This window comes from Coffea arabica, chromosome 2e (assembly GCF_036785885.1).
Source record: "Coffea arabica cultivar ET-39 chromosome 2e, Coffea Arabica ET-39 HiFi, whole genome shotgun sequence".
NCBI lineage: Eukaryota > Viridiplantae > Streptophyta > Magnoliopsida > Gentianales > Rubiaceae > Coffea > Coffea arabica.
This window is the reverse complement of record NC_092313.1, coordinates 18,488,373-18,514,984: the sequence shown is the minus strand read 5'-3', so window position 1 is coordinate 18,514,984 and position 26,612 is coordinate 18,488,373. Positions and strand designations below refer to the sequence as shown.

At 37.4% G+C, this 26,612-nt stretch overlaps 2 protein-coding genes across 10 annotated transcripts in view; one reads left to right on the top strand and one right to left on the bottom strand.

Moving 5' to 3' along the window:
- Positions 1-18,491, top strand: part of LOC113731556 (serine/threonine-protein kinase TOR) — a 32,690-nt gene extending 14,199 nt beyond the window's left edge. Inside the window, exons 15-57 of the mRNA XM_072079556.1 lie at positions 446-576; positions 761-863; positions 945-1,127; positions 1,198-1,290; positions 1,385-1,420; positions 1,897-1,995; positions 2,088-2,186; positions 2,287-2,449; positions 2,545-2,669; positions 2,770-2,822; positions 3,306-3,429; positions 3,537-3,719; positions 4,780-4,932; positions 5,082-5,234; positions 6,783-6,854; positions 6,935-7,069; positions 7,156-7,217; positions 7,341-7,438; positions 8,174-8,283; positions 8,376-8,555; positions 8,639-8,704; positions 9,251-9,319; positions 9,432-9,542; positions 10,035-10,175; positions 10,265-10,393; positions 10,475-10,634; positions 10,745-10,959; positions 11,493-11,699; positions 12,923-13,036; positions 13,113-13,316; positions 13,709-13,789; positions 14,220-14,294; positions 14,377-14,443; positions 14,538-14,698; positions 14,871-15,044; positions 15,130-15,258; positions 15,416-15,499; positions 16,236-16,297; positions 16,364-16,436; positions 16,540-16,674; positions 16,926-17,099; positions 17,174-17,439; positions 18,162-18,491. Of these exons, the coding sequence (XP_071935657.1) occupies positions 446-576; positions 761-863; positions 945-1,127; positions 1,198-1,290; positions 1,385-1,420; positions 1,897-1,995; positions 2,088-2,186; positions 2,287-2,449; positions 2,545-2,669; positions 2,770-2,822; positions 3,306-3,429; positions 3,537-3,719; positions 4,780-4,932; positions 5,082-5,234; positions 6,783-6,854; positions 6,935-7,069; positions 7,156-7,217; positions 7,341-7,438; positions 8,174-8,283; positions 8,376-8,555; positions 8,639-8,704; positions 9,251-9,319; positions 9,432-9,542; positions 10,035-10,175; positions 10,265-10,393; positions 10,475-10,634; positions 10,745-10,959; positions 11,493-11,699; positions 12,923-13,036; positions 13,113-13,316; positions 13,709-13,789; positions 14,220-14,294; positions 14,377-14,443; positions 14,538-14,698; positions 14,871-15,044; positions 15,130-15,258; positions 15,416-15,499; positions 16,236-16,297; positions 16,364-16,436; positions 16,540-16,674; positions 16,926-17,099; positions 17,174-17,439; positions 18,162-18,180 (5,271 nt within the window). The 3' untranslated portion in view covers positions 18,181-18,491. The remainder of the gene's footprint in view (positions 1-445; positions 577-760; positions 864-944; positions 1,128-1,197; positions 1,291-1,384; positions 1,421-1,896; positions 1,996-2,087; positions 2,187-2,286; positions 2,450-2,544; positions 2,670-2,769; positions 2,823-3,305; positions 3,430-3,536; positions 3,720-4,779; positions 4,933-5,081; positions 5,235-6,782; positions 6,855-6,934; positions 7,070-7,155; positions 7,218-7,340; positions 7,439-8,173; positions 8,284-8,375; positions 8,556-8,638; positions 8,705-9,250; positions 9,320-9,431; positions 9,543-10,034; positions 10,176-10,264; positions 10,394-10,474; positions 10,635-10,744; positions 10,960-11,492; positions 11,700-12,922; positions 13,037-13,112; positions 13,317-13,708; positions 13,790-14,219; positions 14,295-14,376; positions 14,444-14,537; positions 14,699-14,870; positions 15,045-15,129; positions 15,259-15,415; positions 15,500-16,235; positions 16,298-16,363; positions 16,437-16,539; positions 16,675-16,925; positions 17,100-17,173; positions 17,440-18,161) is intronic.
- A 364-nt stretch (positions 18,492-18,855) lies between these two features.
- On the bottom strand, positions 18,856-26,382 carry LOC140004186 (inositol-tetrakisphosphate 1-kinase 4-like). Of its 9 annotated transcripts, none has more exons than XM_072079548.1 (10): positions 25,581-26,373; positions 24,137-24,218; positions 23,519-23,551; positions 22,057-22,177; positions 21,751-21,885; positions 20,894-21,013; positions 20,622-20,798; positions 20,112-20,167; positions 19,940-20,015; positions 18,856-19,175 (listed from the first exon to the last, which is right to left on the bottom strand). In XM_072079548.1, exons 1-10 carry the CDS (start codon positions 25,775-25,777, stop codon positions 19,084-19,086), a joined length of 1,089 nt encoding a protein of 362 aa, XP_071935649.1. In that variant the 5' UTR covers positions 25,778-26,373; the 3' UTR covers positions 18,856-19,083. The 9 variants fall into 9 exon arrangements, with proteins under 9 accessions (XP_071935649.1, XP_071935648.1, XP_071935651.1 ...); XM_072079547.1 differs by having other exon boundaries at positions 19,940-20,024; positions 25,581-26,369; XM_072079550.1 differs by having other exon boundaries at positions 19,940-20,024; positions 21,751-21,843; positions 25,581-26,366.
- Positions 26,383-26,612: the final 230 nt, after the last annotated feature.

The window sequence follows — 26,612 nt, the reverse complement described above, 5'->3', positions numbered from 1 at the left end:
GATAATTCTTTCTATTAGGCTTAGTAAGAGTAGAAATTTACTTTCTTTCCTCGCATGATTTCAAGTAGACAAGTTCGACCTACAGGATTTCTGATGATATGTGTTTCACCTTTTCCCATATTATATTTTTCTTCCTCTTCACGCGATTTGTGGTTTTCTGCATTTGTTATGCAACTTGAATAGTTAGTCTTCTGACAATCATGGGCATGGGATTACTGATGTGGTTTGTCTAGTCACACTTTAAATTGCAATTGATTTTATTTCATATAGGCTGAATTTGTGGTGAGATCTGCGACATTAGTCATTATGCCTTAGGTTCTGGAAAAATAAATTTAAACGTATACTTAATGTTTTTGTGCTGGGACTGGATGATGGTTGATCATGTTTCTGGTTCTTGTAGTGTAACTACTAATCACATTATGATCTCTTTGTTTTCTTGATCCAGGGTGGTTTTGCAATGAGGCAGTACATTCCAGAACTCATGCCATTAATTGTTGAAACTTTACTGGATGGAGCTGCAGCCACAAAACGTGAAGTGGCTGTTGTGACTCTTGGTCAGGTGGTACAAAGTACAGGGTATGTCTTGTTCATTTTTTCATTCTTCCCTGCTCAAGCATGCTACTCATCTGTGTCTTGGTTGGGAACAATTTATAAACATGAGATTTCGTTGGTATGAACTTCTACATGGTTTTGTTTGAGAGCTTGTATAGATTTCACATGTCTATAATTATGTATTACATAATTTTGGAATATCTTGCAGCTATGTCATAGCTCCATATAATGAGTACCCACAGTTGCTCGGTTTGCTCTTGAAGTTGCTTAATGGTGAGCTTGCATGGTCTACCAGAAAAGAGGTTTTAAAGGTACCTGTACGCCAACTTGTTTGACCTCCTGTGACTTTCATACTTGAGTTTTATGCTACAATTATGCTGGATGCGTGCCAGGTTCTTGGAATAATGGGGGCTTTAGATCCCCATGCACATAAGCGCAATCAGCAAAGCTTGCCAGGCTCACATGGTGAAGTTAGTCGTGCAGCCAATGATCCTGGTCAACACATTCGTTCAATGGATGAATTGCCAATGGATCTTTGGCCATCTTTTGCAACCTCAGATGATTATTATTCGACTGTAAGACTTCAAACAGAGATCAATCTTTTATGGTTTTTTTTGTGCCCTAACAAACTTTTTACCTTTGCAGGTTGCTATAAATTCTCTTATGCGGATTCTGAGGGATCCTTCTTTGTCTAGCTACCACCAAAAAGTGGTTGGATCTCTTATGTTTATATTCAAGGTTTGTATTACCTTGGGGAACTTTTTTTTTCTTGACGACGTTATATTATCTCATGATGAAAACTAATGGTGTTCTACATTTTCTCTGCAAGTAGTCAATGGGTCTTGGCTGCGTTCCTTATTTGCCCAAGGTTAGTTTATTTCTCTTGCAATTTATCTCATGTTTCTGCTTTTGTTGTTTCAATCAAGTAGTCATGTATTCTCCATACAAAATTATTGCTCTGAATATGGAAATCTGCCCTCCTCCCGTTCACCTCCTAATCATAAAGCCACTTCCCCAAGAAGGGAAGAACTCAAACAAATTAGTACTTTCCACATGAAAAATTGAAGCATAAAACTGCACCAAATTAAGCAATAGGTTTTTGGGTTGGTTTTTTGGGATAGAGAATCAAGAGTTTCAGTTATATGGCTTAAAGTTCATGCAGAGTTTTAGGGATGTTATTCTTGGGCTATTGTTTAAATTTATAACTGCATTTTGGAATTATCCCACCAATTTCAAGGTTCTTTTCCCACTTATGGTTTTTGTGCAGGATTAACTTTTCCACTATCCTTGACGTTAGGTTTTTCTTCCCGAAAAGGTTGACTTACGTATGCATTTGATGTGTAGGTTTTACCTGATCTTTTCCATACCGTTCGTACTTGTGAAGATGGTCTCAAGGAGTTTATAACCTGGAAGTTAGGAACTCTGGTTTCTATTGTTCGGCAGGTAATTGTAATAATACTCAATGGATTTGCTTGTTCAGCCACAAGTTCTTTTCTGCAATTATTGTGAGATTGATGTTATTGGTGTATGTGCAGCATATTCGAAAATATCTGCCAGAATTGCTTTCTCTGATATCAGAGCTATGGTCATCCTTCAGTTTGCCTGCTACTAATCGACCTGTACATGGATCTCCGGTACTGTGAGATTGTTTTGCTGGGATTATTGGAATCGTTGTTTATATTGTAGGAGATATCAATATACTGACTCAGTTCTTATGGGGTGCTGGTGTTGTAGATTCTACATTTAGTAGAGCAACTTTGCTTGGCGCTAAATGACGAATTCAGAACGTATCTTCCTGTAATTCTCCCATGCTGTATTCAAGTCCTCAGTGATGCTGAGCGGTTTAATGATTATACCTTTGTCCCGGATATTCTCCACACCCTTGAAGTTTTTGGCGGTCAGTGTTTGACAGCTTTAACTGCTTTGTTTGGTAAGCTGTTGGTGTAGAATGTATTTAATTATAATGAAAAACTTTATGAATGCATGCTGCAGGCACCTTAGATGAGCATATGCATCTAGTATTACCTGCGCTTATCAGATTGTTTAAAGTTGATGCGTCAGTGGATGTAAGGCGTGCAGCTATCAAAACTCTGACAAGATTGATCCCTCGTGTACAGGTTGGTGATAGTGTCCAATTTGGCATTGTGCTTTTCAAGCATTTATTGACCATTTGGTTTCATCCTTTTATCCATAAAATTACCATATTCCCTAAATCAGGTTACCGGTCATATCTCCGCCCTTGTGCACCACTTGAAGCTTGTCTTGGATGGGTATGATCTCCTCTCTATTTTGGTTTTTGATAAGCCTGGGACTTGAAGCTTGTCTTTTCTCCATTGTTCTGAAAGGATGGATTAAAATGGAAAACACTAGTCCTTTGCAAGGAGGATTCAAAGCTATGGATATCTTTCTATTTTTGGATGTTTGGCAATTATTGATTATGGGTCTTATTACAAAGCCAATTATTTATGCCCACAAAAAAAGTGAAAGGAATGCAGCGGAACAAATTTGAGGTCCCTGGCACCTTTCTAGAATGGTAACACACATTAGCTTCAAGAGCGAAAAAGGATTTCTGATTTTTAGATGATTAGAAGATTTACGAGCTTAGACGATCAAAGTTTAACCATATTCTTCACTAGTGCTTTTTGAGTACATCTTTCCTTCCAAGCTGACTCGCCATGTCATGTTCTGCTCTGAAATAGTTTGTCAGATTTTATTCACTAACTTATACATGATGCATACTGTATAATCTATAGGAAAAATGACGAGCTTAGAAAGGATGCTGTTGATGCACTTTGTTGTTTAGCTCATGCTGTTGGAGAGGATTTCACTATCTTCATCTCCTCCATCTATAAGCTGCTGTTGAAACATCGCTTGCGGGTAGTTTCTCATCACCTACCTGATCCCATCCCAAAGTGCCATGTCTATTGTCTTAGTACCATTTCCAAATTTACTGAGGTTGTGTGGCTCAAATGATTGTTTTGCAGCATAGAGAGTTTGAGGAAATCAAAGATCGCCTGCAAAAACGTGAACCATTAATCATGGGGAGCACAGCTACACAAAGATTAAGTCGCCGTCTTCCTGTTGATGTTGTCAGTGATCCTTTGAGTGAAATGGAGAACGACTATGATGATGGGGCAGACACGCACCGGCAGCTAAGAAGCCATCAGGTGATTTGTGTGCTTCTGTTCTAGTCGTCAATCCTTCATCTAATTGTCTTCCGGTGATGTTGCACTCAAATTGGAACAATAGGGCTTAGTATTCTAATGATAATCACAAGGAGAACAAAGGAATCATTCCTCTTAATCTGTTTGCTAGTGTACATTTAACATCATTGCACAAACATAATATTCGTCACCCTTGGCTTTGAGGTTTGCTAGGACTAAACTTCATTGATGATGAGGTATGTTTCAACCAATTTGTGGATACTGCAGATCAATGATAAAACCTCAGTATAGCTTTCTCCAATTACATTTGTCCTTCAAGCGAAAGTTATACAATTGGTTTAGAGAAATCCCTCATCATCCCATCTGCATTGTAAAGGAAGTCATAATGAAATTGAAGTGCTGTTTATTTGGCAATCTTTCTTAAATTTCAATATGAATACAAGGATAGAAAGTTTTTTATTCTCAAGTTCTGTTGGCAACTTTGCAAAGGGTGTGTTCTCGTTTGAAATTCACTTTTTCCTCCCTCTTCTAATAAACCATTAAGCTTGCTTGGATCAATTGACATATTTGAGCAAACTGTTCACAGGAATTTAAAATCATGCTTGCATTGGGATTCTTATGCTCATATTTTTCTGCAAATTCTTGTTCATACAAACGTAACATAGTAGGAATTTTTTCATGGAGAAAATCATGGTTAAGTCACTGGGTGTTCATTTCTTGATACGCTCGGGGTCTGCTTTAAGATATTGCTCGTCATTTTATATAACCTGGCTGCAGTGTAATATATGTTGAATTGCTCTGACCATTTGCAGCATCACTCTCTTGAACTTGGATTGCGATTGGGTCTCATAAATGCTTTAGGGAACCACTGACCAAGTAATATGGTTAGAAAATGATAAAAAATGTCATTGGATAGACAATTTAGATTTCTAAGCATCTATGTCAGAAGGTACAGTATTAAGAATTTTACTAATCCAACTGCATACTGCTAGAATGCTTTCTTGTATTTGTGAACATAGCAAAATTGCTCTTTATTTAGTAACTCATTAGCATGTTAATACAGGTAAACGAGGTACGGTTGCGCTCTGCTGGGGAAGCTTCTCAGCGGAGTACAAAGGAGGATTGGGCAGAGTGGATGAGGCATTTTAGCATTGAGCTTCTGAAGGAGTCACCTATTCCTGCGTTGAGAACATGTGCTAGACTTGCACAGCTGCAGGTATTGTTGGTTACTTTTTGATTGTGTACTTTTCTTCCTTATCGATGTTCCTCGTCACTGCCACCACAACCTTTTTAAAAAAATTAAGGTGGTTCCTCCCACACGAAATTAACTTGAGAATCAGAAAATTGATGTTTTGCACCTTGCAGCCGTTTGTAGGGAGGGAGCTTTTTGCTGCTGGTTTTGTTAGCTGCTGGTCAGAACTGAATGAGGCTAGTCAACGACAGCTAGTGCGAAGTTTGGAAATGGCTTTTTCCTCCCCGAATATACCTCCAGAGATTCTTGCAACGCTTCTGAATTTGGTAAGTTTTTGCTGTTTCTTGCGGTAGCATTTTCCTGAAAATTAAGGTTCAATGTCGTTTATGAGCTGTGGTTAGGTTATTAATGTGGTCAGTGGGCCTGTAGGTATTATAACATGCAATAGTGGTCCCTATCAGCAAGTTTTGTTTTCTTTTCATTTGGTATGTGAGCAGATATTCTTGGGCTGTCCCTAATCTGATGCAGTTTTTACTAGCTTTTTGACTTCTGGAACCATCTTACTTATTTTGCAGTTTTTGGTCAGAGAACCTTATTCTGCTATTTGCCTGGAGAATTCTCCTGATGCAAAAGATGGTTTTACCTTAACTTTTAGTTAAGTTGCTATTTGGATCTTGAAACTACTATTGATAGTTATGTTCTCTTTGAATGTAATGCTTAAAAAGATGAGAAAAATTTGGTTGGATTGGACTAGGATTTTCATCATCCTATCTAAGTCTTTAATGTGATTTAAAGTTGGAGTTCACCATCTGTTAGTGAAAAAGATGTTCTGCTTCGGACAATTTTACCATGGAACATGACTTTTTGCCAGCATGCTTTTTTGTTCTTCATTTGGAAAACATAATTTGCATGACTAATGTAATCATTAGAAGTGTGCATGCTTTTCTTCTCATTCAGTTTGTATTCTTGAGCAAAAGTGTTTTTGATCTGATTATGATGATTCCCTGATTGCTAAGAAATTCCCATCTTATATTTGCCTGTTTGCATCCAATGGTAACATTAAGTTGCTTAATTTCCAGTCTTGTTTGCATTGTGAACTTGGTCAGTTCATTATTGAATGCTTTAGTATGTATAAACACTAAAGGTTTTCAAAGACATACCACTGGATCTGCAAGCATGTAGGAGTTTTACCTTTGCAGATGAGAAGGAGAGTTTATTGGTTAGTATATTGAGGTTTTATTTAGAATTTCAAATTTGTTAGCACATGCATGTGCAAATGTGCTTCTAACTTTAATTGTGTCCATCTATTGTTGCATGCTGTTTCTATTGTAGTCTTCTTTAAAAAGCAAAATAGATGGATTTTGCGTATTTGTTTTACTTGTAAATGTGAGCGTGCAGTATGCTACATATCCTGCTACAGTATTATTTGTCAGTTGGAGTCTACTCAAAATAAAGTTCTCTGAGGCCATCAACAGCAGATGCTCCAACATCCCATCAACCAAAATTCTGCTTCAATGAAAACCATGATACTTTGTATCATTTTCAGTGTCTTGACCTTGAGCGATATAATATTTCTCCATGGCATAAAAATTTTGAATCATACTAGCTAATTGTATACATATGCAAACAGTGTGCTCTTTCAAGTACACTGGTATCATGCTGTTTGCACTAATTCATTTACTTGTCAAAAGTGAAGATGATAGAAAAAATGCTATTACTTAGTTGTAGCTTTCAGGTGGATGAATTTTAGGAAGAGTAGCAATCCGCATAATGAAGAAACCAAGTCCTTTGGTTGTCTTTATGTCATTAATGCATTTGAGACTGCGGGCATGCAACTTGATTTTGATGATCAGTCTGTGCAATAATCTGTGCAGGCAGAGTTTATGGAACATGATGAGAGACCCCTTCCTATTGACATTCGTCTCCTTGGTGCTCTTGCAGAGAAAGTGAGGTTTTTCTGCAAAAAGTTCTCATATGTATTACCTTCCATTGCCTTGTCGATTTCTCTCACCACTTCTCGTTTCAGTGTCGGGCATTTGCAAAGGCTCTGCATTATAAAGAGATGGAATTTGAAGGAGCACGCTCCAATAGGATGGATGCAAATCCTATTGCTGTGGTTGAGGCACTTATTCATATAAACAATCAATTACATCAGCATGAGGTCTTTCTTGTTATTCAAGTTCACCATTTGCTGGATGCTTATACTTTAATCAATATTGTTTAGTTGAATCACTGTTGTTTCTTTAGGCTGCTGTTGGAATCTTGACATATGCACAACAACATCTGGGCGTTCAACTAAAGGAATCATGGTACCCTTGAACTGTTCTGCTGGCTTCATAATTCATTCACTTTTGAACTTGTGTCATTGGTACCTGCAATGGATCTCATTTTCCATAAAGCTGGTTTGCGGATATTAACTTGGATATTTGTAGGTATGAAAAGTTGCAGCGATGGGATGATGCTCTGAAAGCTTACACTGCCAAAGCCTCTCAAACATCCAATCCTCATCTAGTTTTGGATGCTACCCTAGGTTTGTATTGACTGTTATATAGCATCTGGTTTCTTGTTTCTTTTACTTTTTACTGAATGAAGTTTCTTAGGTGAGAAGTATCTGTAAATGGATACCTCGCACTATAGAATTCACAAGTGGTTAGGAAATAGGACTGCAAGGTTCTTGACTTTATATTATTTTTCCAGTGATTTAGTGATGTAGTGATCTCAATATACATATCATATGATACAGGCTGGTTATTTGTGGCTTAATTAACTGCAGTGATCATTGTCATCGCTGAGTCAAATTTCTGTCTCTTTGACTAGCGTAAACACACATACACTAAAAATTCACAAAATGCAACCTTGTAGTATTGACTGAAATTGGTTTATGTGATTGTTTCTTCCAAGTCTTTATTGATCACCTTACCTAGATCAGAAGATTAGTGTTACCATGAAGGCCTAATCTGACTAGTTTTGCTCAACACAGGCCAGCATTTTCACGAATTGGTTTTATACTTGCCTATTGCTTTTTATCTCTGATAGTTATGATTTCTATTTTAAAACTTTGGCTGTTTATCACCTGAAATTCATGTCTTGTTTAAAACAACAGCAATTGCATACTTTCTGTTGAGATTCAATGAGTTATGAAACTCCTTGTGTGTGTCTGGTCCTACATTATCTCAAATGCGTCTGAACTGTCCATTGGTTTCAAGCCTTTATACTCTCATCCTGATGAAAATGCCTCCTCTTTTAATTTTTCTTGTTTTTAAAGGACGGATGCGATGCCTTGCTGCATTGGCTCGGTGGGAGGAGCTTAACAATCTCTGCAAAGATTTCTGGACACCTGCTGAACCTGCTGCTCGATTGGAGATGGCACCAATGGTTCATTTTTTAACTTTAATCTTCTCAATTAATTTTTAGAGACTGGGGCAACTATTTCCTTGGAATGTGGGTTTATGGTTTTATTAATTCAGGCTGCTAATGCTGCATGGAACATGGGTGAGTGGGATCAAATGGCAGAATATGTTTCTCGACTGGATGATGGTGATGAAACGAAACTTCGTACCTTGGGAAACACTGCCGCTACGGGAGATGGCAGCAGTAATGGAACATTTTTTAGGGCTGTTCTCCTTAGTTCGTCGTGGAAAAGTAGAGTCTCTTTCCATCTTTTAAATTTTCCATTTTCTAAATTTTCATAATGGTAAAGTCCTTCTGAGTTTTGATTTGTTTGCATCAGTATGATGAAGCACGCGAATACATTGAGAGAGCGAGAAAATGTTTGGCTACTGAGCTCGCTGCTTTGGTTAGTTCACCATTCTCTAATGATCTCCTCTGTAGGTTACTGGCTTGTTATCCTGAGGAACATGATATATTCTTGATTCTAGTATTCTCTGCTGTTGGCTTGAATTGCAATGGTTAAAATTGGTAAAGGTGTTAAATTGACATAGTGTAGTGCTTAAGATTGTTGAATGGTGTGTCAAACAAATGCCAGTCTCCTTTATCAGTTATCTGTATAGCTGTATGTATATTTTTTTGGGTTTTTTTTTGTGTTGTTGTTGTTGTTTAGGGGGGGGGGGGGAAGGTGGGGGGTTCAATTGCTTATGTCTAGCTATTGTGAAAATTAACGTGCTCAAGTTTGCTGTTCCATATTGACAGTCAATTACTTGTAAAGAGGCACCAAGTTGGCTAATTAAAGAATTTTCATTGAACTGCTCTGTAGTGTTACTTTTTTTTTAACTGCACCAAGCTTTGGGAAACATGAAGAGTGCAACTAATAAATAGCTCTTTTCTTTTATGCTGCTTGCTGTTGCTAAATATTGATGGATATTGTGTGAAACATGTTGATTAGGTTCTTGAAAGCTATGACCGTGCATACAGCAATATGGTCCGTGTTCAGCAGCTCTCTGAACTAGAAGAAGTATGCCTTTATATTCTTATCCTTAATTTCTTGTTTGGTTTACTTTGGCTGTTTAAGTTACTGCTAAATGTGATGTAATTCAAGCCGTATTGAGTAACTTAACCTTAAATAGGTAATTGAGTACTGCACTCTCCCTTTGGGGAACCCTGTTGCTGAGGGGCGAAGGGCCCTCATTCGCAATATGTGGAACGAGCGCATAAAAGGTGCAAAGCGGAATGTCGAGGTATATATCTTGAGTTTTCTCCTTGTTATATAGTTTGCTTGAACTCAATGGAAACTGGAGACTGATTTTCTATTTCTGGACTAGATGATCACTTTTCTCCATTCCGTTGTGTTACTGGACTACTTTTTTTTTTTTTGGGGGGGGGGGGGGGAAGGGGGGAGTGAGTGGGTGTGAGGAGGGGGGAGGTCGGAAGGGGAGGTTGATGATGAGGGCCCGTTATCAAGGTTCATTTTTGAATGTAAGTTTTTGAAGACCACTGCAGCTATTTTACTTGGTTAATTGTACGTGTCAAAATCTGGAAAAAAATGTTAAAGAGGACTTTTTGGAAAATGATAGTCTGAAAATGCCACTTCCTCTTTTTGTGGTCAATACCTGGTTTGTGTTTTCATAATTAAATTTCTCTCTGATCTTTTCTTCTGCAGCTATGGTCCCTAATCTTTTACTTGTTCTTTGGTTTCTAATCTCTTGATACTTGATTCTTCGAACTTGAAGGTTTGGCAAGTACTCCTGGCTGTCAGGGCTCTTGTGCTGCCCCCTACAGAAGACTCTGAAACATGGATCAAGTTTGCTTCTCTTTGCCGTAAAAGTGGCAGAATTAGTCAGGCTAAGTCTACTTTGACAAAACTTTTACAGGTTAGTGATGGTTGTCTGTTGGACTTGATAGGTGAGCAGTTTTTCTCTCTGTTATTTGTGCTCCAAGTATCTGACTCTTGTTCCTGTAGTTTGATCCTGAAACAACCACTGAAACTGTACGGGTGCATGGACCTCCTCAAGTGGTTCTGGCGTATTTGAAATATCAGTGGTCACTTGGGGAGGATCACAAGCGCAAGGAAGCCTTTGCTAGGTTGCAGGTATTAATCAAGCACAAACTACCTGCTGCTCTTTTATATACTATTTACTTATATCTGCATTTTCTTCATGTTCTGATGCAGGAGTTGGCTATGGATCTTACAAGAACGCCAAATCTTCAACCTGCCAGTCAGACTAGCTCAATCAGCAATTCAAACGTATCACTCCTTGCCCGTGTATATCTAAAACTTGGAAGTTGGCAGTGGGCACTTTCTCCTGGTTTGGATGATGATTCTATACAAGGTTCTTTCTCTTCCTCTTTTATCTTTCTGTGCATACCAAATTCTCAAGTTTGCCTTAAAACACACTTTTGACAATGTACTCTTCATTGTCCTTATTGGTCTTGATTTCAGAAATTCTTAGTGCATTCCGGAATGCTACTCATTGTGCTACAAAGTGGGCAAAAGGATGGCATACATGGGCACTCTTCAACACGGCTGTGATGTCTCATTATACGTTGAGAGGCTTCCCAAGCATAGCTGCTCAATTTGTTGTTGCTGCAGTTAATGGGTATTTTCACTCCATAGCTTGTGCAGCACATGCTAAGGGAGTGGATGATAGTTTACAGGTGGCATGTCAATCTAAATCCTCTTCAAATCTTCAAGCATATTTTGGATTACTTTGCCAAAGCTTCCAGTAATTTGAGAACGTTAGATCAGCATAGTTAGTTTCTTTTATGAAACATTCGAGACATTTTGAGTTACTTTATTAGAACCTATCGTTTTGAATGTGGGACTTGGTTGAGTAGATTTTATCTTCTTTTCCTACGAATGCTCTTAATATTTGATTAGTTGGAGCTTTATTTTTGGGCAGGAGGATGGAAAGTACTGACCTTTCTTATCTATGTTGTGGTTTGGACTTGGTTGTTCAGTGTATATCGCACAACTTATATGATCTTAGTGATATCCTTTCTGTTTCATCTTGTGCTTAATACTCTCCAGGGTTTATTTAAGTCCAAGCAGCGCTGCTGATATTGATAGGATCATATTTTCATTTTCCACCAGTGTTTTGATCTGTTTCATTTCTTTGTATTGAACTTTGTGATTGATACTTCTGCCTTCTCACATATACATTAAGTGTCTATCGTTCATCAAATTGCAGGATATTCTGCGTCTTCTCACTCTGTGGTTCAACCATGGAGCAACTTCAGAGGTTCAAATGGCATTGCAGAAAGGATTCACACATGTTAACATCAACACTTGGTTGGTTGTTTTGCCCCAAATAATTGCTAGGATACATTCAAATAATCACGCTGTCCGTGAGTTGATACAATCACTGCTAGTACGAATTGGACAGAGCCATCCACAGGTTGGTGTTCAGCCTTTACATGGCACCTTGAGCTATTTGCTTGTCATTTTCATGCTTTGGATGGAATGGGTTTTTCCATTATCAATGCCGTATTAGATTAGTAGATTTATACATCTCCTTTCCTTTTGTACTCCATTGTTAAATTCTTTTCCTTACAGCTCATGGCTTATATTTGTTCATAAGTGCACCTTGTCTTTCAGTATTGCTTTAAGTTTATGAGCTTATTATCCTAATCAAAGAATATGGTAAGTTCGTTTACCACCTTTGATAGATGAATTTTTAGTGATGAACCTAATTGGTTTAGGTTTCCGCAGAGGTTCTTCTTGTAATTCTATGAAGCATCTTACGAGTTTTTATGAGAACCTATCTAATTGTTTAGGAACAATAGCTTTGGAGGGGCAAATTGACTCTTGGGTTGGTTGCTAATGATGTTCTCTGGATGGCAAGCACTCATGAAAGGAAATGAGGAGGAGAAAAAGTGAGAGTTATAAAAGAAGCTAGCATAGTTTGGTGCATAGGGGTCCCCATTTCACTGCTATGGCTGTAGGCTCATCATTATGTCATTTGAAGTATACGCATTCTAGGTTATCTTTATGAAGTTCATTAGATGCTTTCAGTTGTTATATCAATTCTTGAAAACTGTAAAGATGTTCTATTTGGGTTGCATCCTGGAGAAACCCTCTGAAACTGTCATGTTATTCCTGTTCAATTGGTTTTGAGGTGCACTCAGTCACAGAACAAGATAATCAAAGACAGATAGTTCACACCATGGCTGGTGTAACGAGTTACCTCTGTTTTGTTACATTGGAGAGAGTAAGATATTTGATTGATTGGTAGAAGTTGTCTAGACAGATGGTCAATTTGCATTGTAATTTTTCAAATGCACACTCCAATATACGATTTATTCTTTCAAGGCAATTATTCTGTTTGATTATGGGAGAGATGTGTTAAGGTAATCCTTGCTTTCAACTGAGACAATATTTAGGAAATTGTAGAATTGACACTTTGAATCATTTTGTGTTTGGTTGCAAGGTGAAGTGTCAGAAATTGAAGGATAATTAATTATTTTTTCTTATATGTGTGTTGGTTTTGCAGTAAAATTAGAAAATCTTCCCTCACTATCCTTCATTTTGTGTCATGCAAAATTTGCAGGATTTTCTATTCAATTTTCCTTTTCTGTTTTCAGAAATTTGACCATTTCATGTCTTATAATTGTATTTCAGGCTCTTATGTATCCACTTCTTGTGGCATGTAAATCAATTAGCAATTTACGTAGAGCTGCAGCTCAAGAAGTTGTGGATAAAGTTCGACAGCATAGTGGTGTGCTGGTGGACCAGGTTAAAATGGTGACCAGAATGATAATCTTTTTGTGGCATTTGTTATGTTGGTCTGACTATTTTGATTTTCTGTAAGGCACAACTTGTGTCCAAGGAGTTGATCAGAGTTGCAATACTTTGGCATGAAATGTGGCATGAAGCATTGGAAGAGGCTAGTCGTTTGTATTTTGGTGAGCACAACATTGAGGGGATGCTAAAGGTGTTAGAGCCATTGCATGAAATGCTTGAGGAAGGGGCTACGAGGAATGACACCACCGCAAAAGAAAAAGCTTTCATTCAGGTGAACTCTAGTTTTTTAATTTTGCTGACATTCTCTTATGGTTGGTAGGTCTTTCCAGCTTTGTACAGAATGCTTTACTTTCATCGACATGGCCTACATTTAAATCATGGATATGCTTTTTGAAGTTCCTCCCATGTAATTTTGATTATTTTGTCTGAACTTTTCTTGGGCATTGTGCTAGTTCAACTTTGGAAAAATTTATTCTTGTACTTCTTCTTGGATGGATTTGACGTCTTTAAATTTCCAACTCCCACTGTAATGTCTACATGTTTACCTGGACAGAATATGAGGAAGTGGTTTGAACAAGAATAATCCTGTACAGTAGGCTTGATAGAGCTTACACATATTCCACCAATTCTGTACTTAGAGTGGATGTGTTTTGTTGTTTACAGGCATACCGCCATGAATTATTGGAGGCCTATGAGTGCTGTGTGAAATATAGGAGAACTGGAAAAGATGCAGAACTTATTCAGGTACCAGTTGAATTCAGTATTGCACTGGAAAAAATTTTCTCAGCCTATTATTGTGAGTTTGTGGTACCATACAAAGGCCTTGTTATCCCGACCAGCTTCTTCCTACATGCTAGAATTTTTATCTTTAGTCATCATGTACTTGTGCAATTTCTCACTGGTTTGATTGAGAATCTTCTCTCACCTTTGCTTATTGAGAAGTCTAATTGACACAGGATGCTCTTTATTGATCATTCAGTTTTGTTACTTTCAAAAGAATAGATTCTTTATTTTTGCTGTTGCATGCATCACAGTTGGGGATCCCTCTATATATGAAGAGACGGTTGTCTTGATCTGCATAATATGCATCATTTTTAATTGTTCTCTGCCCAGTTTAAGGGTTACAACTATATTTTGCGTGGACTCTGATCAGTGTAAAACAATTATATGTCAGGCTTGGGATCTGTATTATCATGTATTCCGGAGGATAGATAAGCAACTTCAAACTCTTACCACCCTGGATTTGCAGGCAAGGAACAGACTTTATTATGCTTATGATTTTTCTATTTTGTATCTCCTCATAGTAGTTTATCTTCTATTTGGGGAACCAGTCTGTTTCTCCGGAGCTATTGGAATGCCGAAACTTGGAGCTGGCTGTTCCTGGAACCTATCGAGCTGGTAAATTTGAAATGCTCACTTCAAATGCATAAAAGCATTGATCTTCAGTTTTTGTGCTGAAATGTGGTAACTTTTCGAAAACCTATTCCCTCAGATTCACCGGTGGTCACCATAGCATCATTTGTGGACCAGCTGGTGGTTATAACATCCAAACAACGACCCCGGAAATTGACAATTCACGGTAGTGATGGCGAAGATTATGCTTTCTTGCTCAAGGGGCATGAAGATCTACGTCAAGATGAACGTGTCATGCAGGTTCTTAATTGCTTTAAAGATTTTGTGCCTCTTTTGTCCATTATGATGTTTTTTGCTCAGGTTTCCTGGTTCTTCTGACTTGGATAGATCAAATTGAAATGGTTGCCAGGATTTCTTGTTTTCTTAATCATATTTGAAGTCTGGAGATTCTAAACTTTTACATGTTTACCAGCTTTTTGGTTTAGTGAATACACTCTTGGAGAATTCTAGAAAGACTGCAGAAAAAGATCTTTCTATCCAAAGATATGATGTCATTCCATTATCTCCGAACAGTGGGTTGATAGGATGGGTTGCAAATTGTGACACACTGCACCATCTGATTCGGGAGTACAGAGATGCTCGTAAGGTTCGTTTGAGTTATTAGGATGTTGCTTCGTGTTCCTGTCCCTGTGTGTTGTTTGCTTCTGATGTTTGAACTTCTGACTTCATAGATCACCCTAAATCAAGAGCACAAACTAATGCTTAGTTTTGCTCCGGATTATGATCACTTGCCACTTATAGCAAAAGTAGAGGTGTTTGAGTACGCTTTGCAGAATACAGAAGGAAATGACCTATCACGAGTAAGCAATACCAAGAAACTTGTGGCAGCCTTTTCTTCTTCTTCTTCCCTCTCCCTTCTCCCTCCCTCTGTACTGTCCTCTGTCTCTCTTTCTCTGACATGCAATCGATACATATCCAAGTAGTAGTCGTCTGAAGATGATAAATTCATTTGTATAGGTACTGTGGTTGAAGAGTCGCACATCTGAAGTCTGGCTGGACAGGAGGACAAATTATACGAGAAGTTTAGCTGTTATGAGCATGGTACATATGCCTCTTTAACTTTGCTTTATTAAATTCATTTCAAGTGAGGCCAAAAGTTAGTTCGTTCCATGTAAATACTCTCAGAAATATTTGTGGTCAAGTTGAATAACACCATAGTCATGCCATTTACATCTTGAGGCTTCTGTCCCTGCATATACTTTCAGCATAGTTGTGACAGTTTGCTGAATGATTGACTGATTTCTCTTGTAATAAAAAATGTATCTCTAGATTTTCATGACTTTATTCCAGTTGATAAGCAAGTGATGAGCAATTAGAGATGCCAACTCATTGGACACGGATGTGAGATCATACATTGAATGAGAATGAATTCACTCAGCATGCTGCAGTATGCTGTGCCACTATATAGTTGGTTGTGATCCATGATAGAGTTATTTCTTAATGGTTCTTTGTCACATATTTAAATTGATTTGGAAATTTCAATAATCATTTCTTGTATAAGTTGTCTTTTGAGCTTCTTTTATGTACCATCTATATCATGCTACACTAGCTGACTAAAATCATTTGCCCTCTCCTTTCTTTATCCGCCTGAAGCCTTGAACCCTCTTATTGATGTTTACTCCTGTCACATTGAATGATCCATGAATTATACGGTGGTTCAGCAAGTATTATACTGTGGTTTAGCAAGAAATCTGTAGAGCTTTCACCTTCAACTAGATAATGTACTTGCTGTTTCTGGGAAGTAAGAGCTACTGAATGATTTTTTCACTTCTTTCAGGTTGGTTACCTACTTGGTTTAGGCGATCGACATCCTAGTAACCTTATGCTGCATCGTTCCAGGTAATTTGGTGGTTTTGTTTATGTGTTCATTTGGTTCTGCATGTACTTACTTGTATTGGTTGTCAGTGGGAAGATATTGCACATTGACTTCGGAGATTGCTTTGAAGCTTCAATGAATAGAGAAAAATTCCCTGAAAAGGTTTGCAATCTAAAATTTTTTCTGCCATAGTAAATCTTCCATTATTCCGTGCTCCAATCGAATAAGGCTGGTACAACTTCTTCACATGAGGATTTTGATATAGGTTCCTTTCCGCCTCACAAGAATGCTTGTTAAAGCAATGGAAGTTAGTGGTATTGAGGGAAACTTCCGATCAACTTGTGAAAATGTCATGCAAGTTCTCCGAACAAATAAAGATAGTGTTATGGCAATGATGGAGGTATAGAAATTGAAACTGCTCTTTTGCATCTTACTTTCCGTACATCGTCCCAGTTGGAATGGGGTTGCTTAGAACTTTTCCCCTTTCTTGGGAGGGTGGAGGTTTACTAAGTTTTTTTCTCCCCACCATTTTAATGGCCATGCTTCTATGGCTTCTTTCTCATGTATCTTTTGTCTGTTGAAGGAAAGGAAATCAGAAAATTTATGTATATACAAAATAATAATAATGAGTTTTATTTAATGCTTTTGCAGGCCTTTGTTCACGATCCCCTTATAAATTGGCGTCTTTTCAACTTGAATGAAGTCCCCCAAATGTCAGCTCTTGCAAGTGCACATCTTCCTGCTGTTGTCAATAGTGACGAGTCTGCTGCAAACAGGGAACTCCAGCACCCTCTGCGGGGTGCCCGAGAGCGAGAACTTCTTCAGGTTTTGGTTATTCTGTACCCAAAATCTCTCTCTATGTATGCTTTTTCACTGATGACTTTAATGTGTGATTGTAGGCTGTCAATCAACTTGGAGATGCTAATGAGGTTTTAAATGAGCGTGCTGTTGTTGTTATGGCTCGGATGAGTAACAAACTTACTGGACGTGATTTTTCTACCTGTTCTCCAGTGTCGAACAGCTCCATTCAACATGCGCTTGATCACAGTACCTTAATTTCTGGTGATACGCGTGAACCTGAACATGGTTTGTCTGTAAAACTGCAAGTTCAAAAACTCATTCTCCAAGCAACATCTCATGAAAATTTGTGCCAGAATTATGTTGGGTATGGTTTCTGAACCTAAATTTCCTCCACTTCTTCCATTTTCCTTACTGCTATGTTGCAAGATAGTTGGATGATTTTAACAGCTTATAATCTTTCTTTGCTGGCACAGTTTTGTATATGTGCCAATAAAGGGAGCAGAAAATTATTGTTATATTGCTTTCAAATAACAATTTAGTGTCTTTAATGCATGCTGATAAATATTAAATTTGCAATTAGCTGCTTGGAACTACTGAAAGAGAAAGAACTAGCTGCTTTCTTGCAGTTCCTATAGTAGTCAATTGCATCTTACAAACAGCTGGCTCTTGCTATTTTCTTTCCGTGACAAAAGTTCCACCCTTTAAGACAAGTAAATAAAGCAAGAAATGCCATCGGTAGCTTGACCTTTGGACATCGCTATGGTTAGGCTAGTCATTAGCTTTTTGTTACTTGCTAGTTGCTTGCTATAGATAATTTATAACTAAATTCAATATTAACCTGGGATCCTTTTCATAAAAAATATGCATCTTGAGTTTAAATTGAAGCAACCACTGGGGTTAGTCTAGTGGCTAGAGAAGGGCTTTTAGAGCTCCCCCCATTGCAAGTTCAAGGTGTGAATCTTGAGTCTAATAGTTGGCAGTGAAAAGGATGTGGGGAGGGATGGGAGAAATTAATAAGTGAATGCATGTTATCTAGGATTTATGCGATATCACTTTTCTAACGAGAGCTCTTTTCGACTCTTTCAGGTGGTGTCCCTTCTGGTAAATTGAAGATCACTTGTGACAGACTGTATATAGTTTTGTATATAGCCCAAGCTTTTGCAGAACTGGCCAACTTCTCCTTTCTTTGATGATTGTAGCAATTCTTGTATATAGAGCGCTACATGTAATAAGAGTTAAACTGAACATTGTATATAACGTCCGGTACATTGAAGGTAAGGTAAGTAGCCAAAATGTTGTAGGACGGAGGAAGAGGTCATGTTCTAATTTCATTTTTTTTGATTTGGCCAACTTTATGTAAAGAAGTTTCATGTATCAATATATATGAGCGGTGACAGAGCCGGCGTCTCTTCCATCCTTCCAATTGCATGGAGTGGTTTTAAATATAGACTCTTTTATCTCTCACATGCACTTAGAATAAGATTTTTCTTGACGCTACCCAAAAACAGCTATTTGATCGGAGAAAACTTCATGGTGAATACCATTTCTGAATCTCATTCATATCGTAAACTGAACACGTTTACGATCCACGTTCAGGTTAAATATGTAAAAACTCTTGCTACGGCAAGGTGCTAGGTCATCATCAGAATTAAAACCATTCATAACGTCCCTCATAGTAAGTATCCAATCAGTTGGGGTTCCAGTAGATTGCTCTAGAAAATCTACCTCCATTTATTGACTCCATAGAAAAGGGTGGCATAACGACGAATTGCAAAAGAGGTCATCCGGAAAAGGTAACTCAATATTTACAGCAAAATATTCATTATTTGGATAAGTCAGAGAATGTACAACCACCTATTTCCTGGTTTAAAAAAATGACAGATCCATTAAAAAAGGACACGGCGTGCCTGTCATTCGTGGATGGAGACGGTGAAACAACTTGTGGAGATGACTTTAGCCACCAGTAACTTGAAGAGTTAGCACCCTCAAGGATATATATGTTTAACGTCTATGCTACAAGTACCTTCTCGTATTTGCTTTGCTCAAGGCTGAGAAGAAATTCGGTAAATATATGCTCATAATCAGGCATCTTACCATATCCTGCACGAGTTATCAAATGCTTGTTTAGCAACCATAATCATATATTTTGTGTACAAAGTAAATTCAAGACAAAATATGATCGGCCATTAGGACCAAATTATATTTATCTATGAAAATTCTTAAATCCATGAAAATACTGATCCAGTCCATGTCACCACATGGCCATCGACAGAACTACGCCATCATGTAAAAGAACATACACATGGTCAAAGTCTACTAAGAGAATAAGCGGGTAAAAGGAAGAAACTAACACCAGAACACACATCCAGGAGGACTGCAAAGCGGAATTTAATCTTTAGCTTTCAGCTTCCAATTAAGTTGAAGGAACTAGATTAATGAGCAGTAGTTCTTACACTAGAATATCAAAACATATTGACTCGCAAAATTCATAAATAGTATTTATTACAAGTAAATAAAAAGCAAAGAACAAAAACATTTTTGTAAGCAGGAAAGTTTATGAAGATGCAGATACCTGAGCAAATTAATCGAGGATGCTGGAATAGAATGGCAATATGAACCAAAGGCAAGCAAGATGCAGCCATGCATTATTGATATTTTAATAGTTTTCCAAAAAGGTATTATTTACCAACATACAACTGGAACCATAAGACAATGCATACTTGGATTTCAATCAGGTAAACTAACTGCACATGTGATTCCCAACCCCCCCCCCCCTTCTCAACCAGGGGGAAAAATACACCCGCCCCGGGGGGGGGGGTGGGAATTCATGAACAAGGCAAAGGAACAAAATTTTCTTGACTTACCGGGGAAGTAGTTGATATCGATTATGTAATACAGATCTCTTGTCCCATACTCCCGTATTATGTCTATATTGAACAGCTGGAGACCCTGGATGACAGATGGATCAGGCACATGGCACAACAAAGAAGTACAGGCAAGACTAACATACCAAAACAAAAGAGTAAAGAAACTTACCAATCGAAGGCGAAGCTCTCTTGCAAGCATCTCGAGCAAAGGACTCGGAGGGAGTTCTTCACAGAACAATTAGTTAATGTTAACAAAATAATGTATGGCAAAAATCATGCCTGGCCAAAAAGTCAACCTTTAAACATGCACCACTCTTTTAGCTGGCTTAAAGCAAAATATCACTTGACATAGACAATGAAAGATCTTCACTCATGCAGTGAAAAGTGCTGCAAACCTAGCCAGAAAGAAGAATGCACTGAAGTTTTGGCATATGGAATGATTCTTCTAGTTATTGAGTTTTTGTTCAATTGGTTATTCCTCATAGATGACCAGTTCAATAATATCTGTATGGAAACGTTTGATATAACCAAGAGATCTCAAGCCATATGTGCTTTTAAGCCCAAATGTCGCTTGAACATAACAAGGAGATCTCATGCCACATGTTTTTAAGCCCCATAATGCGAACTCATCAATATTAAAAGTCAACATTTATGATAACTACAAGACCTCGCGACTCACCGGCAACCTTCGGGTCCAGATCAGCGCCATCTGCAGAAGCTGAAGCACATGAAACTCTTGGAAAAGGGAATACACCAGCAATTTTTGACAGTTCACGTTTACACACATCAGGTAGAGAGAAGCGCCTGACAACTTTTATGAATTCTCCAATAATATACACTTTAAAGAGAACACCGCCTACAATAGATCAAAAAATTCTTGAATGTACAGATAAATTAATGATAGCATCAGTATAATAACTATTAGGTTTATGCCCCTAGAAACATGAATACCATGATTAACAAACTCCTGTAATACCAAAGGCGGCTCGAGTTTAGCAAGAGAAACTTTGTCATATGCAAGAAAAAGTTCATGGGACTTTGCACTTCCATCCACTACCAAAGGTTTTGCAACTGAAACAAGTAAAGTAAAGTTGACAAAGCTTTAGTCAAACTTAGATAAAAATAGAATTATTTATAACAAAAGCACCTTTCTTTGTGGAAAGATTACTTTGAAACAGCTACCATAAGTGCCATGTGTAGGAAGTTATCACGGAAAACATTAAAAGAAGTGTTGAAAGATTACAAATCAACTCAAGACTGCAAGCATGGTTCTTAGTAACTACTACTCCACCTATCTCATTATTATTAACCACATTTTTTTTCTTCTTGTAACAAAAATTGTCCACTATTACTCCTCAAAGATCATGTATCACCACATAGGATAATATTCCTCTCTCTGAAAATGCATTAGTCTCAAGCACTTCCAATTTTATATTTTGATAAAAGAGATGCAATACTCTCATACCAAGAGCCATCTCAAAGTGGCAAAAAAAAGGGGATTCAGGGAGTATTTCAAAGAAATAGGTCATAGTATAGGTGCCAGTTCCCAAGTTGACAAAAAATTCTCATTGCCCATGTGAATGTGTCATCACTAATATCCTATTATAACACTCAAACCTGTTCATATTATCCTAATTTTTAATGTGTTTCGAAGAAACTAAGAGCTAGAGAGCAACTTGATCGTTCAAGAAAAAAGCTAGAATCTTCCAGCTCACCATCCGTGAGCAAGAGAGAAACATGGCACCCAAATAATAACAACCCTCCAAAAAGCAAAGCGAGAAAAGAAAAACAAAACACTGAAACTTTACCTAAGGGAAGTTTAAGACCTTCTTTCGTAACCTCATGCGGAATAGATGATGGATCTGTTGTGAAAACCAACTGCCTTGGAACAGTGACTCTGCCTATAAGCAATTTAACGGCCCAAAACCCAATTACACTGTTACCTTGAAGTAATTGAATGCCAAATACACATCAGTGATGTCTAGAAATCATGAAAGCATGACCACACCTGTGCATATATGCATATGTATACATGTCCGTGCAATGTCCTACATACAGAGAGACAGCCAAGGACAAAAGGAAAAAGTACATGCAAATCAGCAATTTACAAGTACCATAATAATCAGGTAAGTTTAGATCAGCAACATCCTCCAGCATGGACTGACGATTGTTTACATGTTCTATAGCATCAGGAGGATCTAAGACAGTAACATTTGGATTCTTTTGCCCATAATCCTACAAAAGAAAGAAAATGGTTATAAGAATGAAATGCCCAGTTAAAAAGGCAAAAGGGGATACATAAGAATGAAATGCCCAGCTAAAAGAGACGACTAGATAGGTTAAGCATTACTAATTACTATGAGAAGCCTATTTTTCAAAAGAACCGATTGTCCCCCTCGAATGTTACCCGGCAGAAAACTCCTAGCAGTTTGTTGAACAGCCAATTTATTTCTCACTGGTGCCTAATTTCAGTAGTGTAAATTGAGAAGCAATGGAAAACAAGCATTTTAGTCAAATGGGTTATTTGTCAGGTGTAAACACTGTGGTATGTTCTTCCTCATCCCCCATCCAGGCAAGAAACCATGGCCAACAGAATATTTGGAAAACAGATACATAAACATACATACACATTTGGTATACACACACACATAAAGAGAGAGAGAGAGAGAGATTAACTATTACATACTTTATGTCTTCATTCACACAGGCAGAGATAAATATAAGCTATTAAAAATTTAAAATAAATTCGGATGTTGCACAGAATATGCAGAGGTGATCCAGATCAGCTATACCATTTCTATTGTTCAGCTAATATCTTTGGGTTTTTTAACTTCTTGTTGGGTACTCTTTTATTATTATTCACATGCAAGTTAAGATCAATTTAAACAAGTAGATTTCCATTCTTCTTTTGACCTTTTTCTTTTATTCATCTAATTACCTCTGATAAGAAATTTATTTGCATACTTCTACATTTCCCACAAGTATTGAGAAATTGAAATGCAGCAAAGATACAGAAGTGTGCAGAGGTTAAGCATCATGGGAGATGCATGCACAAAAGACGACCTCTGAAACACACAACACTTGCAATCAAAACATAGAACAGATACCTAACTACATAGTTTGATTCCAGAAAATAAGTTGAAACAAACCAGAACCATAAAACGAAACTCAAAGTTCAATTTGAGACTATACCTAGGTAAGTAAAACAACCATAAAACATGAATGAAGACAGGAAGCGCCCTATCTTAGACCCACAACCATGTTCATGAATACCAAACAAGCTATCTAGTTCTCAAAGAGTAAACCTCGCTTGAAGTCCAATGTCAAGCTATTGATCATGATTCATAATATATAGAGCAGAGGTTCAGCAAATTATGTAAGGAAAAAAAAAGGTTTGAAGCTCTGATGATAAGTATTGCTCAACCAGAACAATCTGTCACATCCAGATTCTGCATGATTAATGAGAATCGTATTCAGAAACTAGTGTGAGTACATAGAGCAACACACAATTTGATGGAGCTTATTGCAAAAGATATGTGATCAATAAAGACGATCTTATAGTTTAAGAGCACAAACCTCAATCATCTGGCTCCATTCCTTTCCTGCCAACTAGAAATAGAAACAAATTCATTAGGATCATAGCGGACAAATACAATCCGCCAACCGATGAAAGATGAAAACTTGATTGCTTTATAATACAAGGGAAAAGAAAAGTTAATCCATTTCCCTTGCCTACTTAGTGTCAATTTATATTTTGGTCCCTGTAATTTAATATAGAGCCCATTCACAACCTAATACAGCAGCACATAATGCAACTGACTATTGCTTATAGGTATCTGAATTGACATACCACACACATTTTGCAACTATCGTAATTTTCCAATGAAAAAATTGACATTCCATGCCAATATTCAACACCAAAAGAAATTCATGACAACAATATAAATTTGTTGGAGCAATGGGGCATGAGTACCTTCAAATAATAAACATAAAGTATAACATTTAGAACTAGATAAAATACAAATTTTAATAATAAATCTGCAATATATCCACAAAAATAACAGAGGAGGTTAAAAATACTATGTTGAGATTAAACAGTATAGGCTCAGGATTCAGGAAAAGGATCAGCGACGCAACAAAATGAGACTCATGAACGTGCAGAATGAAGGTTTCAGAAAGCAACATTGCACTGACCTTGTGCAGAACAACATCAAATGGACCTTGATCCGATAATGGCTGCTTGACATCAACAGCAATAAACAAAATTCCTTTACTTCTGCACCGTAAGAACAAAAAGCATATAAGCTTGAGCTAAGTAAAAATTCTCTTCTTATACAACGCCTATGAGAGCCAACGAATGACAGCAAACTTTCATACACAGACAGGAAGTATGACAAACAGGACCAAATAAGAATATGCCAGTGAAGAAAGGACATATGCATGAATAAACATGTTAATCATTCTGTGCATCTCAATATATATTTGACTTCAGAACAACAAAGGAATAAAGAGTCAAGCCAGAGAAAGGAAAGAGAAACATTTTATTAGAAAACAAAAGACATTTTACTGAACAAATTAACTGTCCATCTTTATTTGAAATTACTAAAGAGATTACATGTCAAACTAATTACAAATTACTTTACATTCATGTTAGCATGAAAAACCAAACGCAAAACAGAGATCAACACGTTAATATCCTTAAACATCACTCTGATAAAAATATTCTATTTCTGAAATTCTAAAACGAGGAAGGCTAGTAACTAAATTAATATCCAGTAAAAAGAGCAAAAGGAAAAAGGGAAAAAATGCACAGGGACATGGTGCTAACGAATTCCCAGATAAGGCAGTGGGGACAAGCATTGACGCAATGACCGTCACAAGCAATGAGGACGTATGAAGTATTGACTTAGAACAAACCATCATTAAAACAAATTCCATTGTCAAAGCATATATCAAGGAATATTCCCCAGAAAACAACTAGAAGAACAGACAAAAGATTCCCGATACCACATTTAACAGGAAAGGTCAAACAAAAAAAAATTCCTATACAGGCCCATGCGCAATAATTTTACCACCTTTGACACGGACCCCAATTACTGCAATTTGCTGATCCAAATTAATTAAAAAAAAAAAAAAAAAAAGTAGTTGATGCGACTCAGGCGAGCAAAACAACTCTTTTCTCTAATTCAATCACTCAAGAGAAAAAGGCAAAACTAGTCAATATTTTACTTTCTCCCGTGATAATTGATAAAATAATGAATATTAGAGCCAAAAAATAACAATAGAAACTACATTTAATGAAAACTAAAAATCTGCAATCTAAAAGCCAAATTGTTTTACTTAAGATTTTAAGCAAAAACTTGAAGCACGATAATCTATAAAATTTATGAAAAGAGATAATCATTTATCTGATACAAATTGTGCAACTGAAAATTCGAACAAGCACGAGCCCATGATGCCTAATTAAAGATACTTATCTAAGTAAGTACTACAAGAACTCGAAATGCCGGAAAAAGAAATTACAGAGGCTGAGCTACCAATTCTTGTGAAGAAGGAAACAAAAGATCAAACTAGTGCAATATACACAAAACGATTAAATGCATTTAATCGAAAATAATGAACGGGAAGGATTCTATACCGAGCTAATGCAAGAAGCTTGGGCTGTAAGAAGCTCTGCCTCTTCTTAGACGTGAGAGCGTAGCCGACGACGAGTCTCGTAGGCGGCGCTGTCGGCGTCGGAGACCTAATTAAACCTAGTTCGTTCTCTTTCCTTTCTCCGTCGCCGTCGTCGTCATCGTCAACGTTTGCAATTGAAATCTCTCCGTTCAACCTCATTAATATCACCCAATCAAAACGGAAAAAAAAAAAAGGAAGAGAAAACAAAAAGGATTTCAATTCCAAAATTTCACCTAAACTAAAAGCCGCCGCCTATAATAGTTGCCCCGCCTCGATTAGAAAAGGAAAAGTCTGATGTATCGGCGTCGAATTTGGCCGTTCTTCTCGATGAAATCTGCTTGTATATATACTACTAGGATATCTTCGGCACACAAGAGTTTAAACAGAGAATCTCGGTGGAATTAATATTATTGTTAAATTAGTAGTATATTAACCCAAAATCTGGAATTGTTTTCATGCATTAATCTTTTGCTTGGCAGCTGAGGAGCGAATAAAAAGGCCAAGAGGGATAGGATTAGCATATGTAAACAAAGAGGAGAGAAAAGGAGGGAAGATGCTAATCTCCCATGTTCCGCTGCTCACTCCTACTAATACATCGCGCGTCTGCCTGTTAAGTACTTCCTACTGCTACTAATTTACTAAAACTAAAAGAGAGAGAGGATACATTCCGAAGCTCCCAGTGCCAGTGGAGCATCTCTTTTCCTTTACACTTTTGCCCTTCATCTTTCCATTGCCTTTTTATCTTCCTTTCCCAAGTTTTCTTTCCCTTGAGCTATCATGATGCTTGAGCGTGGGTAGGCCGTTGACATTGCCAGGCATTCGAGCTCAATTTGACACGTGAAAATTGTAACTTTTCGATTAAGACTGGACAATATTTATTGCTCGTGTGTCTCTGGATAGTAGATTATTTTAAAAATTATTTTTGGAAAACATAATATAATAAATTTTATGCATTTTTCCTGAATATTCATTCTATATAATTTTTAATCACTTT